The sequence below is a fragment of the Schistocerca gregaria genome, chromosome 1 (genome assembly GCF_023897955.1).
Source record: "Schistocerca gregaria isolate iqSchGreg1 chromosome 1, iqSchGreg1.2, whole genome shotgun sequence".
Taxonomy (NCBI): Eukaryota; Metazoa; Arthropoda; class Insecta; order Orthoptera; family Acrididae; genus Schistocerca; species Schistocerca gregaria.
In genome coordinates this window covers 1,165,963,006-1,165,977,960 of record NC_064920.1, presented here as the reverse complement: position 1 = coordinate 1,165,977,960, position 14,955 = coordinate 1,165,963,006, and the positions used below count along the sequence as shown (strand labels likewise).

General features: G+C 42.0%; 1 protein-coding gene across 2 annotated transcripts in view; it reads left to right on the top strand.

The window, feature by feature from the left end:
- Positions 1 to 248: 248 nt before the first annotated feature.
- LOC126284182 (lachesin-like) overlaps positions 249 to 14,955 on the top strand; it is a 1,090,923-nt gene continuing 1,076,216 nt past the window's right edge. For both annotated transcript variants that reach the window (XM_049982939.1, XM_049982929.1), the window contains exon 1: positions 249 to 462. In XM_049982939.1, the coding sequence (XP_049838896.1) occupies positions 348 to 462 (115 nt within the window). In that variant the 5' untranslated portion in view covers positions 249 to 347. The remainder of the gene's footprint in view (positions 463 to 14,955) is intronic.

Genomic DNA, 14,955 nt, shown 5'->3' with positions numbered 1-14,955 from the left:
CGGCTCGGTAACAGCGGCCGGCCAAAGTTCTGTCACTACAGACCGGTTCTGAAAATAAGCTAGTTTCTGTCATTTGTACAGTGTTTCGAGTCAGTGGAGAGCGTCGTGCGCGCAGGCAGCAGGAAAGGCGTGTTGCGACCACGGGGGCACCTCGCAGCTCGACCGCGGCGCGGCGCTGCTGCGTCGCCGACAGCCTGTTGTTCCTGGGGAGGCGTGCTGCGGGATGCTGGGCTCGAGATGCCGCCAGTGCGCGATGGTCTGTCGCGCGGGCAGGTCGCGCCTGCCGGCTGTGTTGGGGGCGGCTCGCGGCAGTGCGGTGGCGCGGCGTCTCTGATACGGCCGGGCGCATGGACGCGGCGTGGTCGTGGTCGTGGGCGGCGCCGTGGTCGTGGGGCCGGCGCCAGCGCCCCCTCAGCGTGGCCGCCGTCGCCCTGCTGCACCTCGCCTCCATCATGTGCCACGGTCAGTGCAACTCGTCTTCTCAATCTGGTATCGCGGGCCAGCTTGATGTCCGTATGAGCCGCATAAATTATCAGCCTCAAATATTTCGTGTACCACCGGGTAACTGCCACAGCTGTAACAAATTTACAGACTAACATCGTTCGCACCAGGCTGTTAGTTTAAAAGATTAAGCTTTTATGCAGTACTAGTCTGCTTCGAGCATCTGCTTATTCACAGAGTTGCATGATGGCTGTGGACACGTCGGCCTTGTAAGCAAGCTGTTCTTCACAAGGTCATCAGTGGACACGACCGTTGAACAGGTGCCCTCAAGCACCTACGCAGCTAAACACATTTGTGTGACTCAGCCAGAATATCATTTGATTTCTGCTTTATCACTTGAGAATGAAGATGTGCTCTAAAGTAGAAGAGTGCTCAATAACAGCCCGAAACACAAAATGTCGTTCTTCAGATTTCCTTTACCATTCTTTTCTAGCAACAATACCAAATTTAGGAATGTTTTTCCTTATGTAGTGCCTGTTGAGATCAAAATTTGAGCAGGCAACAAAATCGGTTCCAACATTTGCTTATTCACAGAGTTGCAAGATGATTGCGGACACGCCGCCCTTCTAAGCAAGCTGTTGATGACAAGGTCATCAGTGGACACGGCCGTTGAACAGGTGTCCTAGAATTCCAACGCATACGCAGCTAAACACAGTTGTGTGACTCAGACAGCATGTCATTTGATTTCTGCTTTATCACTTGACAATGTAGATGTGCTCTAATGTAGAAGAGTGCTCAATAACAGCCCGAAAGACCAATTGTCCTTCTTCATATTCCCTTTTCCATTCTTTTCTCGCAAGAATACCAAATTTGGGAATGTTTTACCGTATCTAGTGTCTGTTGAGATCAAAATTTGGCCAGGCAATAAAACAGGTAATTTGAAGTAAAGATGGAGAGCAATTGGAACAGAACACTTTCAAATAATTATTTCTATTTGAACTCATTACATTTATTCTTTTACGTGCTATATATTAACATACACTGATTATAAATTTAGAATATTCCTAACATTTTCAACAGCTCGCTCTGTGTTTTCACCAATTCGAAATTCATTAAAAAAATGTAAATCATAAATAGTTCTACACCTGTCAAATGAACTGTTTCAAGTAATTACGCAGTCAGTTTATATTCTCATTTTCCCTGCCTGGGAAAATTTATTTTGTGTCGCTACGTTTACGAGAACGAAAGCATCTCTCCTACGACTCAGTATATCCTCTACTTATCCACGTATCTACTGTACACATCTATCATCAGCCAACTCGTAAAAAAGATATATGTAAATATCGGTGACAAGGTAAATTTACTACTGCATTAAATCAGCTGGTAATGGACTGAGCAGACTAGAAATTCTGTAATACATATGGTACGACAGGAAAAGACTCGATCATACTGGAAATATATTGCGATTCATAAAAAAAGTTTCAGAAACGCTCTCCTACAATTCCACGCAATAATGGAATATGAACGTTCGGCACGTTATCCTTTTCACGAAAAAATAGTAAGAAAGCAAACGCGATGATTCATGGTACGACGTCTCAGAAAAAGCCCACGATAGTCTTCATAAACAGTGGAAACTTTCATGTCACACCATCTGTGTAACGTGTTACCTAAAAAATTGTGGTATTTCCAGCGACCACTTGTACAACGAAATAAGTATTTATCCATGTATTTCCTGTCGCTCCACTCATATCACTTGCGATTATTCGCGCTCATTCCATCGCAACAGCCAGCGGCACAGTAGGACAGAACCAAAGAGCTTCATTACGTGGGCATTCAGAGCGAAGAGAATAGTTAGATGAAATAGAAACATCACACCACTACCGAAAAATTGATGTAGACGAAATGACTACTACTTCAGAAACAGCTGAATCAATAGATGATCTCTGTAGCTGACAGGAATATGGGTCTTTCCTCTGGGGCATTCTGCATAATCGAATTTCGTAAATGTATCCAGATAAATATCTGAAGCAAGTACAGTTTTTTTTAAAATGGTATATATAATGTATTGTTGTTAGTAGATGACGTGGCTCCTGGTAAGATGACAAATTCTTAAATCAGCTACTTTTCTTTTAAGTGCTGTAATATCTTAATAATATAGTTCACTCTAGCCAATAGTGATAGTTTTGCATCTGGTAATATTACATTTATAAGCATAAGAAGCCAATAATTCGTTTCATAATTTTTTGCCAGTATCCTAGTACAGTAAAAAGATTATAGTGAAATCCGTTGCCACTCACACTCAGTACAAAGTATCAAATGTAGGACTAATGTTCTTAATGGATATTGACACTGTTTTCGTTACGCTGTATATCAAAATATGGCTCTGCAATGACAAAATTAAGTGATAAATTGTTTGCATTCGTTTGTTTCGCTTTCACCTCATATTACATGTTATTGTCTACTGAGAGAGTGACTAGGAGTAACATCATACACAGGAAAAAACACATCAGGATCATACAGAACGTTTGAATACAAACAGTTTGCGCAAAGATGTTGCAAAGCAAAGACCTGCTACGTTAACGTGAAGCTCCTGATGGATGTGTACGTTTTAGGACATTTCTCGTGAAAGGAGAAATACAATAACATGGTCATTGTGTGGTACGAGACATTAATCGTGAATACTGTAAATTCAAGGTCTACATCAGCCGAAGGAGCTTATTTGCAACCATGTTTCCGGAAGCCTACGTGAAAACACACCTGAAATTGTGCTGTTTCTCCAAAACGTTTCATTTCAGTCTGTGAAAGAAGCTGTGCTAATCTTTTCGAGCCCTCTGCGAAGTCAGTAATATAAATCATAGATTTATTACAGACTACATTTACTGCAGTATTTAAGTGAGCAAGGTGCTATGAGCATTGAATGTGTGTGAAAAGACTACAAAATAAAATAATACAATAATTATTGCTGTGTTTTACTATGTCCATGGTTCGATCTTAGCGAAGTTAGTATATTTCATAATCTTATATTATATGTTTTAACTTTCGCTTAAGCATTACATTTTTCAGATTTTTTGGTGACGATTTTTCATCACTACCTAATATCTCATTATGAGTATGAGATCTCCTCTATTGCTGTTAATTTATTCGTTTCTTTCGTCATATTCTGAGGTCATCACAGATCATCGAATATTCTGTTAAAGCTTTTAACATTGTTCATCACCACATACTGTTCATCTCCACTGCATCTGAGATACTTGAAACTGAGAGATGTCACTAGGGACAGTGCATGTCAAATACCGATATAACACATAATTTTGTTGAATGATTAAAATTTTAAGTTAAACAGAAGAAAGTGACACGAAGGACATGTCAGCTTATCCGCATGAAACTATATTTCGATAAATATAATGAAAAATAAGTTACCTTCATGTTCTGCAACGTTATTACATTAGATTTCTTCAATCTGAATCCGGCACTGTACGGGGAAACCGGGACATCTCGCGACCTTACTCGAAACGCGTTGCAATGTGGTTAAGTAAAACAAAATAAACAATGAGATGTATCTCGTATTAGAGCATAGCAAATTATCAGAAATTCATCTTGATCGCAATAGGCTGTAATTACAACTAGATGATAACGGGTATCGGTCAACCAGTATGAATTCTCGCCTTTTATGCTTACCCCAAACTGCTACCTAAACAATATTGACAACTCACGCTTAGTAACGATGTAGATGTGGATACCACTGTACGAGCTACCAATTACAGTGAGAGCATTATGCGAGGATGGTTAGTAGTCAACCGAAACCGGCTGCAATTGCGTTATATTGTGCTCAAGGGGATTAGAATATATAATAAATAATTCAGTCTCTCCTTCAATTGACAATGTCGAGTGTTGTTCATAATCAAATTTTTGATTGTGTAGGTTGACATGCCGTTCACAAATAGCTATCCGCATAAGACAATCAGAAATAATATAAAGAAATTTGAGAGACTGGTAATTTGTATTTTTGTATATATTTGTTATACACCCGCTAAAAACGCGGCCGCAACAGTCACCTGTCACCCCATGATTGACGAAGCACTCGAAAGCCATTTCGGTACTAAATAAATTGCTACACTACATTTGAAATGATTGTCAAAGAACGTACTGTTAGCTCAAGATTTGATGTTACCTTCAAAAGAGAAACTGCTTACACCCAATTAAGATAACATGTGGGTAATTTGTAGAGCAATAATATACAACAGAAATAATGGGACAGAGATGATAAGAAACGAAGAGAAGCTATATGATAAGAATGGTAAAAAGTCCATGCAAATCTCTTAAAACATTTTCTAAGGTGTCAGGTAAATCCAACATGATTTTGAGGTAGGGAACCCTGAATTGATAAGCAAATCCGGCAGTATGTCACATAGCTCCGAATAAATCCTGACATTAAATTAACCAAAGTAATACGGTCAACGAGTGAGCAAATGGAATACCACAGACTAACACAAGAATGCCTAAATACATGTCATACCTTCCCACCGTGAAACAGACGCATTTCCGAGGGAAGAAACGAGAACAGAAGGCGAGAGCAGAACCGTGTTAAGCTAGAAGGCCCTACGATAAGGGATGGACACCCACTTTGCCAGCAACCACCAGGACCACCCCACAGCCCATGTTAAAATATAGAGCCCTCCAGAAGAACAGTATAGATCTTACGATAACACTAAAAGGGCCACACCAGCTGCAAGATTGTGATACTTTTTCGCGTCTCGGTTACGTTGCAAATGTTAAAAACATTGCTCCACCACGAAACGTATAACGTTTCTCATTGGATAGACAGAATTTTTGTAGGCGGAGCTTAAGGTTAACATTGGAACCCTGATTGGTCAGATGAAAACAAAGAAAGATAATTTTTTCAAACCGACTTCGGTAATTGCAGTAAGGATAAGTTAGGAGAGAGTTGCTTCCGAGATGGCGAGGTGCGTGGAGCTATGCTGGCCGCCGCCCCCTGACGAACACCGACAAGGTGATGAACGCACATGATGCCGCATTTTTGAGCGCATAAGGCTTCACTCAGAACTGCAGAAGTCACATCTGTTGCATCCCCTTTTTACGTAATACTAGTGTCGACCGTCAATTGAAGCTCATGGTATTCACATTTGCTACATAAGTTAAAATCTGAAGTAAGGTGATGAACGCACATGATGCCGCATTTTTGAGCGCATAAGGCTTCACTCAGAACTGCAGAAGTCACATCTGTTGCATCCCCTTTTTACGTAATACTAGTGTCGACCGTCAATTGAAGCTCATGGTATTCACATTTGCTACATAAGTTAAAATCTGAAGTAAGGTGATGAACGCACATGATGCCGCATTTTTGAGCGCATAAGGCTTCACTCAGAACTGCAGAAGTCACATCTCTTGCATCCCCTTTTTACGTAATACTAGTGTCGACCGTCAATTGAAGCTCATGGTATTCACATTTGCTATATAAGTTAAAATCTGAAGTGAGATGATTTTTCTGTTATATAATTATTGAGAAGCCACCTCAGCCACTGTAATTTACGACAATATAGATAAATAATTAAAGATAATTTAGAGTCACTATAGACCATTTAGATAGTTTTCTCTTTTGTGAAACTTATTTTAAACCTAGATTATAGATGTGATATGGCATAGGTCAGCCTTCGATCCATTGTAGAACTTGGAAACCCACTCAGGGAATATTCGTTCACATTTTTGTTGAACAGAGTTGGTTTTTATCATCCTGTATTAAAATACTTCATTTTATCAATAGTGCAATTTATAAACAATGTTTTGTGAGTAGAATAAAATTTCCAATGGTAAACGTAACTGCTTTGCGACGTTATTTTACCAGCTACCTAAAAATAGGAAAGCCTTGAACCCCTTCCACTAAATTTAGTCAGTATGAAGATTCTTTTACAGGGAGTGCAGTGGAGCTGACGCTGAAATCATTAAGTATTTGATTATATCATCCCTAGTCTCACTGAGCTCTTCTGAACTCTACATGTCATGTGTGGTCTGGTGTCTCCTTACCAGCAGCAGGTCCCAGGTTCAAACTAGTCAATTCCCTGAAAAACACCCTCAGAGCGTCGTTGCGCGAAAGTGGTAGGGAGACATGACTTAGAACAAACAGACACCACGCAGAATGTTAGAATTTGAGTGAGATATATTCTAAGGCGCCACAGAATAACTTTTATGGCAATGCAAAAAGCATAGGAAAGGGAAATTTGGAGGGGAATACTAAAATTATAATGGATACGGCAAATATCCGAAGAGAGCTTGCACTATGAAGAGATGAAAAAACCCAGAAAACCTTTATCTTAATGAAAAGAAAAGGGAATGGAAAAAAAGTTCCAAATGCATTCAAAGTGATTTATAAAGAGGTTGACTATGTTTGTGACAATAAAAAAAATGTCATTTTTTTGGGGGTGGGGAGGGGGCGGGCGGGGGGAAAGGGGGGGAAGAGGAAGGAGCACCTACTGCAGAACTTATAATATCAATATTGTTTTCTATTTTTACATGGCTCAGCTCCATTTTAAATAATGTAAATAATATGTAAGGTTCCTATAATATCGCTGATTTACAAAATGAGTCGGAAAATACATTACTTTGATGTGGCATGTTTTAATTTGTTATTTACGCTGCAGCTTTTAGGATAGTCTCTTTGCAATTTCAGGTGAATGGACACCATTTTGAATAAAACATTTACCAAGATCTTAAGGAAAAAGATACAGTGTGCATACTATCTGGAGAGCTCGGTAAAGGACTGACAAAATGCTGCATTAATCTGGAAATGCATGAGTTTATTACTTACCCAGTGGGAAAATTATAATTCCCAAAGATATCAGAGGTCGTAGTTCAAAGTCAATAGTCATCAGGATGCTCTACTATATCTAACCTGGAACAATGTGGTTCAGTCTCTGTGGTTTGCTGTGCGATCTTCAGGTTTATTCTTTAGGCTCTCGTAGCGAGGAGGGCAATGGCAAACCACAGCGGTGCGAGTCTCCCGCATCGTCCCCTACGTTCTGTCAAGGAGTATGGGACTTCATCAACAGTAAATGTACATCGTTAAAACTATCAAAATGTGTCATAGATAACTGAGCCTCATGCTTATCTCATGATTGTTAACTAGTTTCTTAACTGATTTTTTGCTACTTATGGCCAAATTTATGTTGTTAAAAATTCGACTCACATCTCCTAGTACAAATATATACACGGGCGGTGGTGAACAATACAGATGAACATGATATTTGTTTCATGTCAATGGATGATATCTGACGATACATTTTATGTAAACTATCAGCAATTTATGCTGATTTTTAAAATGGTGCCACGAAATGCCTTTCTCTTGTCATGTACACTATGTAATTTACGTTTGTGACTATTTTTATGGAATGCATGTAGCCCGCTCCTTCACTGGAAGTGTTTTGAATTTCATTTAACAGCTCTAGAAGTTTTTACGGATGGGCAAAATGAATTCCACTGATGCATGCGGAACAAAATTTATTTGCCCATGCATATAGGAGCGATGCTCGAAACACTTTGTATTTTCGTAGCTTCCAGTATTACGCAGAAACCCGGTTGTAACTCGCAGTAATATAGTTATTCGGAAAGCAAATAATGCGGTAAAAATGTCTGGAGAGATAAATGACACAATACATCCTTCGGAGGCAAACAAAACATGAGAGTGTTAAACACCGGGAAAGCTCTCGACAACTGTATATGATTGAAATAAGTTAATTAACTGATATTTATTTTTTATTCTTTTAAAATGACCTGATATTTGCGAGTTTCATTCAGAATGATCTCGCAGCGTAAATCGACTTACGTCCAAACTTCGACATTTTTCTGATTATTCGGAATATCATTTGTTAATGCAAGTTCGAGTCCCAAACTAAAATAATGAGCATTCAGATAACTACTAAAAGCATTCTGCGGAGCTCTAAATATCTACATAAACGAATATTGGATATACTGTACACGAATGATATTTATGAATCGAAATCTGGCTTGAAACAAAATGTAACTGGGAAATGTTTGCATTAAAGGAAACAAACGGTAAACAAAATCGGAGGAGAATGGAACAGTCACTACAGTATGTTAGATTATGTTAGATATGGGTCAAAACAAACGGTGAGACCTTAACTCGTTTAACAGATTTTGCTGTCCGTCTACATTAGCTTTTCTCTTTTAAAATGGCCGGTTCCAGTTTCACACGAATCATCCTCAGACCATCAGCAAATTTTACATGTTGTGTCACTGAATTTTTTTTGTCTTCTAAGGCATGATGTAAATTTCGCTGGTAATGTTGACGGTTTACTCGCACTATCGTAACAATGTTTGAAAACGAAAGCAGTCTAGATGGACAACAAAATCTTGTTTACACCAAGTGGTTGTAGATTTCCTCCGAAGACAATCTGTTAGTTTTTGCAATCTCGACTCGTTTGTTGCACATTTGCTGTTGATATTTTGTAGGAAGTTCTTTGTGATGCACCTGATGTAAGCCCTACCTCTAAATACACGGAAGAGCCGAAGCCGAAGCTACTGGTACACCTGCCGCCCCCCCCCCCCCCCCACCAGCCCCTCCTCGAGCACGCAGAAGTGCTGCAACACGACTCGGCATGGACTCGACTAATGCCTGAAGTAGTGCTGGAGAGAACTGACACAATGAATCCTGCATGGCTGTCCATAAACCCGTAATAGTACGACGGGGTGGAAATCTCTTCTGAACAGCATGTTGCATGGCGTCCCATTTATGCTCAATAATGTTCTTGTATGGGGAGTTTGGAGGCCAGTGGAAGTTTTTAAACTCAGAAGAGTGTTACTGGAGCCACTCTGTCACAGTTTTGGACGTGTGGGGTGTCGCGTTGTCCTGGTGAAATTGCCCAAGATTGCACAATGGACATGGATGGATGCAGCTGATCAGACAGGATATTTACGTACGTGTCACCTGACAGAGTCATATCTAGACGTATCAGGGGTCTCATATCTATCCAATTGGACACGCCCCACACCATTGCAGAGCCTCCAACAGCTTGAACAGTCCACTGATGACACGCAGGTCCGATGGATTCACGAGGTTCCTCCATGCCAGTAGCGTCCATCCCCTCGATACAATTTGAAACGAGACTCGTCCGACCAGGTGACATTTTTCCAGTTATCAGTAGTTCAGTGTCTGTATTGACGGGCCAGGCGAGGCGTAAAGTTTTGTGTCTTGCAATCTTCAAGGTTCCGAAAGCCCATTTAGATGCTGTTTCGCCGGTCAGGGTGGCCGAGCGAGTCTAGACGCTACAGTCTGGAACCGCGCGACCGGTACGGTCGCAAGTTCGAATTCTGCCTCGGGCATGGGTGTGTGTGATGTCCTTAGATTAGTTAGATTTAGGTGGTTCTAAGTCTAGGGGACTGAAGACCTCAGAAGTTAATTCCCATAGTGCTCAGAGCCATTTCAACCATTGTTCCTTCAGTCGTCGTTCTTTCAGGACCTTTTCTTGGGCACAGCGATGTAGGAGATTTGATGTTTTGCCTGATTCCTGACATTCACGGTACACTCATGAAATGGTCGTACGGGAAAATCTCCACTTCATCGTTTCCTCGGACATACTGTGTGCCATCGTTCGTGCGCCCACTATAACACCACGTTCAAACTCACTTAAATCTTGCTAACCTGGGATTACAGCAGCAGTAAGTGATCTAACAACTGCGCCAGACGTTTGTTGTCTTATGTAAGCCACAGGCTTCCTGTCACGGTTCGCGTGGCTATCCTCCGTCAGAGTTTCGAGTCCTCCCTCGGTCGTGGGTGTGTGTGTTGTCATTAGCGTAAGTTAGTTTAAATTAGATTAAGTAGTGTGTAAGGTTGGAGAATGATGACCTCAGCAGTCCGGTCCCATAAGTTCTTACCACAAAATTTCAAAATTGTCTTAGGTAGGCGATGCCCACCACAGCACCGTATTCTGCTTGTTTACATATTCTGCATTTGATCACGCATGCATATACGAGTTTCTTTGGTGCTGCAGTGCAGTAACCCACATATATCGTAACTGTAAATGATGGCCCTGGGGATAGGACCTGTCTGTCGTGGGCGAATACACTCTGTAACAGGCATCTCAACAAGTTTATGGCACAGACGAATGCGTCCCTCAGTCGTACACAGACAGAACCTGTTGTCACAGCTGAAGGCAATAGAGCACTATTCCGTTCTGCAGTCTACTCTTTCACGATACCGCAATAGCCGCATGCCGTGTCTGGTGTCACCGTTAGCCTGGCCAGACTCACACCTGCTCCAGGTAGTTGCTTCCCACTGATGGCTGATAACACAGTAGGTGCAACAAGTGCCCGGATTTCGTACGTAGATGATGCTCGATGGCCACCGCTGCTAGCAAAATATCTGAAAATTTGTGGTTAGTTCCTATGGGACCAAACTGCTAAGGTCATCGGTCCCTAGGCTCACACGCTACTTAATCTAACTTAAACTAACCTACGCTTAGGACAAAACACACACACGCACACACACACACACACACACACACACACACACACACACACACACACACACACACACATGCCCCAGGAAGGACTCGAACCACTGACGGGGAGATCTGCGCGAACCGTGGCAAGGCGCCCTTGACCGCACGGCTATCCCGCGCGGCACCGCTGCTAGAAGAATGCGTCGATCTTTACGCGCGTCTGTACTACGTGGACGTTCAGAGCCTGATCCACGGGAGTGGAATTGCTAGACAGATCACTACTGAAAGCAACGGCACACCACAGATACACTCTGTCCAACATGTGCGGCAGTTTGCCGATGCGCCGATCCAGCATCCCGCAGGTCTACAATTCGATACAGATCAAACGACTGCAAACGCTGTGCTCCACTACAATCAGCATAGATACTGCCTTCAGAGTCAAAACAGAGTGTGAACCGACAGGTCTTCTGAACTCCATCTCTTCGCCGATGACCATGATACATAAATCATATTCAGTCCCACAGCATGCATATATTATAATCGGTGTCACTGAAGCAGTGCTTGTGGCTGTTGTACTTCCTTCCGCTAGTGTAAATGCGATGTTCATTCAGAGTCGGTAACGTCGCAAAGGCTAGTGATCACAGCTACACATCACAGATTCAGTGGTACAGAATGTGGACAAGAGCTGACTGGAAACACGTAGAGTTGTCCCGGTTTTCCCTCTTTCCCAAATGTTTCGAGGCGTAGAGTGCACTTTTGAACCAGGGGCGTTTAAACCGCAGTGCGTGAACGGTGTACTTTAGGCTAGAGATGGTAGTGTGTTATTTTGGGCATAATAGGCAATCTGTATGAGTAACTAAAATGTAATTGAGACAGAAGAAAGTAACAGTAAAGACATGCCTTCGGATCTACATAAGACTAAAAAAGAACTAAGGTGTAGTATGATACGTAAAAATAAGTTATCTTCATGTTCTGTACATTTGCTCACAAACAGATTTTTCAGCTTTTTAGCCCGTCATGCAACTCGCAAGATGCAGTCAGAATATTACAGAATGGGAGATTATATGGATACTGTGTTCTCTTGTCTTACTGTGTTCTTTTTTGTCTTACATACCTGCTGTACCTGCGGTGGCAACTAATTCAGACCAAATGAAACTGGTTTGTCACATAAAGGGTTCTCAGTCGCATAAATACACAGTGTACAGCTCTGCCCCCCACCTTCCCCCATCTGTCAGCAAAGCAGGCGTGTACTCTCGCATGGAAACAATCATAAAGATATCGAACGGCATCCTGTTATACAGGGTGTTTCCGTAAGACGGTGCAAAAATTTAACAGGACGTGGAGGATGCTCCACTGAAGAGTTTGACGTAGGGAACCTGGAGTCGGAGAAGCCAGCTTAAAGAGATAGTAGGAATAAAACACATTACTGGGTACTTGTTTATTTACATTAGTTACAGGTCATTGCAAATACCATCATTAACACTATGAAATTACAGTTTATACCGTATCTTACAAAATGTGCTGAAACTGACGACGATCAACCTCAACGCAAGCATGACACCGGCGAACAATATTTTGACGCACCGTGACAAACATCCCGTGTGTCTTTCGAATCACATCACAGGCGGCTACAATTCTGCCAACTGCTTCCATCTCCATGTCCACTGAGGTTTCATACACAAGTGACTTTAGAAATACACGTAAGAAATAAAGAGATTCAGGCCAGGTGACCTCACAGGGCATGGAATGGGACCTTTCCTTCAAATGCAGCGACCTGTAAATACAGCATTGTGATGGTTACGGACATCCACGCCGGAGTGAGACGATGTACTGTCATTTTGTATCGTATTTACGTTGTCTCATGATAGAACGTGCCATGAATCTAGGATACAACAGAGACACGTTATGGACAAGTAAAGCAAACGAAACCTGCATCATGACTTCCCAGTAATCAGGCCCGTCCTCCTTTTTTCCTTGCATGAAGTAAAAAAAGTACATGTAAACGAACAGTACGTATGAACTTGTAGATATGCTCGTTGTAAATAAGCTGGGAAACAGTAATGCTAGGCAAAGCGGTAGACAAGTTTACTTCGATATGTACTTACGGGGAGGTTTACTATCTTTGGCCCGAAAAAAGCATGTACGTTGAGATTTGTTTCTCGTGAAGTGTTATAGATATCAGTGTCAAATTTGGGCAAAATGTTTATTGATATTTCCTCTACAAACTGGAATTTTTTCGACTGGAAATGTCGCAGAGCAAAGGTGGAAGTGCCGTCGCAACGAAACAATGTTTCGATGTAGACCTCCACGCGCGGTATGTCACAGGTCAGCCGGATCGTCTGGATCAAACTTGAGTTGACCTTAGCGAAGTGCATAAGATTCTTTAAGAGTTGTACCTCGCTAAAGTTATTTGGACCATAGGAAACAAAATGGCGGTCATTTGAAAAAAAAGGGTTTTTTCATCGATTTTTCGACTTAGTCGGCCAAGTGACATTATTTATAGTTGATGGAATAAAAGTGGTACAACTCCTAGACAATTTAATTAGCCTCGTCGGAAACGAAGAGTCATGCAATATTAGGTAACTTACGTTCAGTCTGCTATTTCGGGTCCATAAACTAGTCCTTCCTCTTCCTCATAGAGGGCGTTCTGCTCGATCTGGGTTATCCTGCGCTGCTCCAGAGCCGCTCGTAAGGCCGGTGACAAGCGGTTTTCGGCCGCTTGAATTCGGTGGTCGACCGAATGCTTGGCGAACTGCGTCGTACAGAGTCCCTGGGTGACGTCCATCGTTGTCATGGTCTTCAGAATTGCTGAATACACTTCACTGAAGATGCTCACTGGCAGGAAAGTCGCAATCTCCACAGTTTTCGCACCAGAATGCAAATGCTTGGGGGCTAACTTACAAAGACACGCGTTCAGACTTTCATTTGAATTTTGTGTGTTTCCTCCCAAGCATCGGTACAGTAACTCGTCCTCAGAAAGAAAAAAACTGGTGTGTGAAAAAGGCCGATTTCAGTTAGGTGCATTTTGTTGTTCAACCGCAAATAACAAACATTTTTATGGGTCCAAAAACACAATGTAAAAAAAATTGATTTTTCGAAGCAATAGACAGTAAACCTCCCCTTTAACTTGGCTTCTCCGACCCCATGTTCTCTACCTCAAATTTTGCAGTGGAGCATTCTCTAGGTCCTGTTACATTTTTTCCACGTCCTTACGAAAACACGGTGTAGATTGTCCCAGGAATGTTGCTTTCTTTGCTGGAATTCGGCGGTGGTTCTCGAAGATCATGCGGAACGTGCGGGTTCCCTCTTCATCATGTCCAATACGTATTAAACTGACGCGAGATTTGGTGATGTAACTGGTCACGGCAGTTGCTGTACACCTCGAAGAGCACGTTGGATCGCAAAAGCCGTGTGAAGACTTGCACTGTCCTTGTGAAAAAAGCACGTCACCTCCCTTTCGAGCATATGGCAGGAGCACGGGGTTACCGACGTATGCAATGTAGCGGCCACTGGTTCCGTTACGCTGCAGAGCCACCAAACGAGCCCGCAGCTATTAGAGATGCCTCATCCCCCCATCCCTGAAGCTTCGGAGCGAACTTCTGTGTTGTCGGCGAATGCATTCTGGAACAGGCAGTTCATCAGGTCTGTGGCGGCACATCAGTAGCACACAAAAAGAACCTACCCTCAACACTGAAGACAATAGAGCGCCGTCTCACTTTCCAGCCACCCCTTTCACCACAACAATCACCTCACGATGGCCGAATATTTTGAAAATGAATACATATTTCAGGTCAGCGAGAAAAACTTTTTTAAGCAACGTTTTTGCTAATGTACTTGGTTGAACAAGTACGAAAATCTCAAAGGCTGCTACTGTGATGATTCCCTGCAAATTTTAAACCTCTAGACACTCTAAGATGTGAAATACCAAACATTTTTCTCATGAAATGATTCTCAAATAATTGACATTGCTTAAGTATTTGATGTTAACATTAGAAAAGGAATTACTTATGCAGCTTTGTAATAACTTGTAGTTAGAAGGCAT